Consider the following 5102-nt stretch of genomic DNA (forward strand, 5'->3'; position numbering starts at 1 on the left):
TCCTTTACCCTTTTACAAAACAAAATAAAAATAAAAATTAGCCTACCCATTTTTGAATGAGTCTGAGAATAGAGATGAAATGAAGAATAGGAAAGAGAAAGACCTTTGAAACCAAGAATTTGTTAGTTGCTTCAAATAAGAAAAGAAAGTTTCCATCCAAAGAAAAGAAAAAAAATAAAAAGTTAGAACTCCAAAAACAGGATCAAAGGATTCAAAAGCCAAAAGAAAAAGAAAAAAATGGCTAAGTATGGAAACAAAGTGTAGAAGCAAAGTAAAGAACAAGGTTTTCTCTAGTTATATAATATGAAGACTCTATTATCTCAGACTGTTTTTTTTTTTAATATCTATTTTCTTCATTCTTAAACCATCACCTAATCCCCGCAACACCTAATAAAGACCACTAGCTCAATTAGGAATAGGTTAGTGTGATCGTAAATGACAGATGTGTTTGATCGACTTCGGCTTCCTTATGTGTCATTGAGATTGTAAGGTAAAGTGTGTTACAATGGAGTGTTTAAACTTGAGTGGAAAAATCATAGTGGTTTTTGTCTTGACATATATGTGAGGACCTACTTAAGGATGTTATTCCGAAGTTTCATAAACGAACCTGTTATTGAATTTCATAGCATAGTTCATTATATATATATGTTTATTCGTAGATGATTGATTATTATGCACGTATTAGCTTAGATTTCGACTTGAATATTATGTATTCATTGCTAGTGATATGTATAGATATCTGAGAATAAAGTAGGAAATAGTAATTTTATTTCTTAGTCGTTGTAGTATAGATGAAGTTTGTGAGTACCTTCTTTGGAAAACTCTCACGAGGCTATAACTCGTCCACTAGGGAATTTCTAGTGGTTTAAGGCCTTGTTGTATATGGTCAATGCAATCGCACTCGGCGAAAAGAGATTAGTTAGAACTCTATTTTTTGTCATTTATATTAATTTCTCATATCTGCTTGAGGACAAGCAAAATGCTGTTTGGGGGTGGTTTGATAAGAGCCCAAAACTGTTGTTTTAACCCCTTAATATCATTACATTTAGACCAATTATGTGTATAATAAATATGAGTTAGTACTGTTTACGTGCGTTTATGTATTTCAGGCATTGGAGTCAAATATGTGAAGAAACATGTCACTTTTGCGAGATAAAGGAGAAAAGGTTGGTTGTTAAGAAGTTCTATGATTAAAGGCCAAGATTTAAGGAGAAAAAACTTTTTTAAAGCGACAAAGCTAAAAAGTCAAAGTCAACACGGGCAGAAATAAAGCAAAAAAGTCAACAGAACTTCCGTAGGCCGTATCTTTAGACTCAGACCTTGGAATTGGGCCTATTATATGTCAAAACGACCGGCTCAGAATGAGCTTTCTAACAGTATAGGTCTTGACCCAATCAAAGGAGCAGAAGTTGACAAAAGGCTATTTCAGTAATTTCCAACAGAGACCCTTTTAGGACATTTGAAATTAGGTTTTGGGCTTGATTTAAGGGCCCAAAACATGGCTCCAAAGCCCATGCACGAAATTGTAAACCTAGCCCTCTTTTATATAAAGAGGACTAAGACATAACTCTTATATACTTAAACTTAGATAGATATAATTAATTAGAGATAGATAGTTAGAACTTAGACTTAGTTATTAGTTTAAACTTAAGTTAGTTATTGTTTTTCATTATTCAATTAGATTAATAAAATCCAAGTTTGTTCTTCATTATGTTTTCTTCTTATTTATATAGTAATGATAGTCTAATGGCTTCTAGTTAAACCTCCATTAGATGGGTTTGATGAAGCTTGATGAAGACTTGACGTGTTAATTAGGATTATTGCTTTTAAGAGTTTCATTCTTGTAGGATAGTTGATTCGCCATGAGAATGGGTTGGACTTCCTCACATGCTAATTATTAGTTGGCAGAGATTGCCATGAGTAATTAAGGATCAAACACTTAATCTTATTTGATTAGGATTGCAATAATCTATACTAACATATTAGGAGTACATCAAGTGGATTCAAATCCCCTTAATCCCTTCTCCATATTCACATTTTAATATTAAATTATCATAGTACAAGTTAAACATCTTATCTAAGTTCAATTGCCATATTAGTATAATTTCAATTCATTACTCTCACTTGTTTTGTTAGAATCGATTAAACTAGCGGAAACTTACGTTTAAAGGACTAGGAGTCGAACGAATTCTCTATTCCATATATTTTACGATAAACGAGAGTAGATAACTTTGATATCATAGCAGTAAATAAGCATTTAGTTTTACTTATTCATAGCATAAATAGTTAAGAGTAAGTAAAATTATTGTTTTACATTTTATCATTGAAAAACTTGGTCTTCAAGATACTTGTAACCAGAGAAGAACCTCATTTTGTTCTTTTGCTTCCGAATTATGATACATTCTTTTAACCCTTTGGCTTTGTGACTCTATACGATTTTGAATTAGGGGAGTTCTAACTTTACTTTTGTTTCTTTTTGTTTCCGATATCGACTCCTTTTGATTTTGAACTTTTGGAAATTTGATTTTTTTTTTTACTCTAATTTTTTTGGAGTTTGGTTTTTGATGGGTCTTTCTTTTATTCTCTTTCTTTTCTTTTCTTTTTGAAGCAAATAATTGTTCTATTTTTGTACTAAGTCTTCTCTTTTCTTTTTCTGATATCCATCCAGTTCTCAACTTGTCAGCTGAGTAAGCTTTTTATTGTGTGTAGTAACAGGTTAATTTTTTTTTTTTTTTTTTTAAATAGCTAGGGGTTACGGATGCCCCAACCTTTTATATACTCAAGAACGCAAGTACAGTTTTCCTTCCTTATCCCCTTTGATCAGTACATTGAGTTTTTTATCCATGGGGGGAATAAAGAACAAAATATCATTACACAAGGACCTATTAACTTTTGATAAATAATCAGCCACCTGATTTCCTTCTCTACAAATATGCTTAAAGATTACTTCATCAAAATTAAGCTCGCATGAGCCCATATTTGTGCCACCAAGTTTCTACTGATTACCACGGTGGTTCCTCTGTCTTGTTCATAATGTGGATCACTCTCAAAGAATCATTTGGACTTCAACTCTCTCAGACGTTTAGTTCCTTTGCACCTTCAAGCCCTTTTCGGACCCCAAAAGCTCTCCCCGGTATAAAACCGGCAGTCTTGTTGAACTTCCACTATATGCAAGTCGAACCACTCCATTACAATCTCTCAAAGCTCCTCCATAACCTGCTCTCCCCCCCTGAGAGACCCATCGTGAGTTAAGAGTAGGGATATCCTTATCGATTTACGCCATCGCACCCACTTCTCCTCCTTATGTTTGAACTTAGCTCCAATACCCAAATTCAGCAACAACGCTCTCGATCTTGCATCCTCTTTCACCGTCTCGGTTTCTTCCCAAGTAGATTTTCATTCTATTCAATTTCGAGAACTCGACAAGATCGGAAGTTCTATACCGTTGCTTCTTCAATCTCCGGTTCCTCTCATTCCATATTGCCGAACTGCCGACATATATCAGCGCCCTTATAACCGGTTGTAGTTGTTTTTTGTTCTACTGAGGCGCATGAGCTGGTACCACTCGGTGTGAGCTGCGAACCAGTTCGATAATCCCATTGCTTTTTCATACCTTGCCACACTAGTTTTGAATACCGGTGAGTCAAAGAATAAGTGGGGCGAGCTCTCCTCATGGCCATCACATAAGCAAAGATCGAGAACGTTGAATCACCTTTTTACCTTTTAGTCCGTTTTGTGTAGGAAGGGCCCCGAGAATAATTGCCACATTGTAAAGGAATGTCTAGGAACCCAAAGCTTGCCCCATACTATCTTGTACCACTTGACTTTGGTTCGCACATCTTTGAGCGCTGCATAAGCTGAGGAGATTGAGAAATTGCCAGAACTTGTCGGAGTCCAAATGACCTGATCTGAACTTATGAAGGAATTAATCTCGGTTTTCATGATCCACTTCTTCACTTCGCTGTCAGGTAACTCTGTAATAGTGCTCGACCAACAGCCATCTGAGATTACATCAGCTACTCTCGCATCTAGATTGACTGTGCCAGCTAGCAGTGTTTTAGCTTGTTGATTTAGATAGAGAGGGCTCGAGCACCAGGGGTCATGCCAGAAACTTGTCGCATTTCCATTTGCAATGACGTACCTCACATATTTCCATGAGACTTCACGGTGCTTCAGTATCCCTCTCCAGACCCAGGAGCAGTCCTGAGGTATCTTCATTGTCCAAAAATGATTTTGCTTGATGTGATGTTCCCATGTCCATTTCACTCACAAGTTCTCTGACCTCTGTACCAGTTTGAAGACTAGTCCACAGTATGCTACTTGATTCCATAGTTTTGGGTCTATCAACCCAAGTCCCCCTTGTTCTTTTTCCTTCCTGAGAGTTGCATGACTCGAGTGGTGCATCTTTTTTGCCATGTTTGGTCCTGCCCAGATAAATCTGTTGCATATCTTACCCACCTTTTCCAAAACTGCTTTAGGCAAAACAAAAGTCTTTGCCCAGTATGTTTGAAAAGAGGATAGGACAGACTTCACTAGCTGTACTCTGCCTACTCTATTCAAATCTTCATTCTTCCAGTTCGATATTCGACTCGTGATATTTTCAATGAGAGGCAAGCAGTCCCTTATACCCCGATCTTGATCTTTGTAAGGGGAAGGCCTAGGTATGTAACTGGTGGAGAGACTAATGAGATGTTCATTACAGCTGCTAGTACTTCCCCTTCCTCTTCAGTCATACCCCCTGTTAAGATAGTGGTCTTCTCATTACTCAATTGGAGGCCCGTTGCTTGAGAGAAGGAGGCTAGGCTATCCTTGATTGCTAGGATAGACTCCATGTTTCCTTTGCAAAAGAGGAGAACATCATCTGCGAAGCAGAGGTGAGAGATAGCCAGTTTTTTACATTTTGAGTGGGCTTGTATCTTATTTTCCTAAAGCCCTTGCTGGAGCAGCGAACTCAAAACTTCCATAATAAGCACAAACATATAAGGTGAAACTAGGTCACCTTGTCGAAGCCCTCGTCTCCCTTGAAAGTACCCTTCCGGTGTCCCATTTACCATCACAGAGAAGACAGGATATACATAACACATGTTCAGCCATTCAATAAA

At 37.0% G+C, this 5102-nt stretch overlaps 1 protein-coding gene across 1 annotated transcript; it reads right to left on the reverse strand.

Moving 5' to 3' along the window:
• Positions 1 to 3723: 3723 nt before the first annotated feature.
• On the reverse strand, positions 3724 to 4218 carry LOC147510586 (uncharacterized). Its single transcript, XM_086598186.1, has one exon. It carries the CDS (start codon positions 4216 to 4218, stop codon positions 3724 to 3726), a length of 495 nt encoding a protein of 164 aa, XP_086454312.1.
• Positions 4219 to 5102: the final 884 nt, after the last annotated feature.

This window comes from Coptis chinensis, chromosome 3 (genome assembly GCF_015680905.1).
Source record: "Coptis chinensis isolate HL-2020 chromosome 3, ASM1568090v1, whole genome shotgun sequence".
NCBI lineage: Eukaryota > Viridiplantae > Streptophyta > Magnoliopsida > Ranunculales > Ranunculaceae > Coptis > Coptis chinensis.

What these genes read in the sequence shown, in the direction of transcription:
- LOC147510586 (XM_086598186.1), bottom strand. Translation starts at nt 4,218, where the DNA reads ATGAAGATACCTCAGGACTGCTCCTGGGTCTGGAGAGGGATACTGAAG.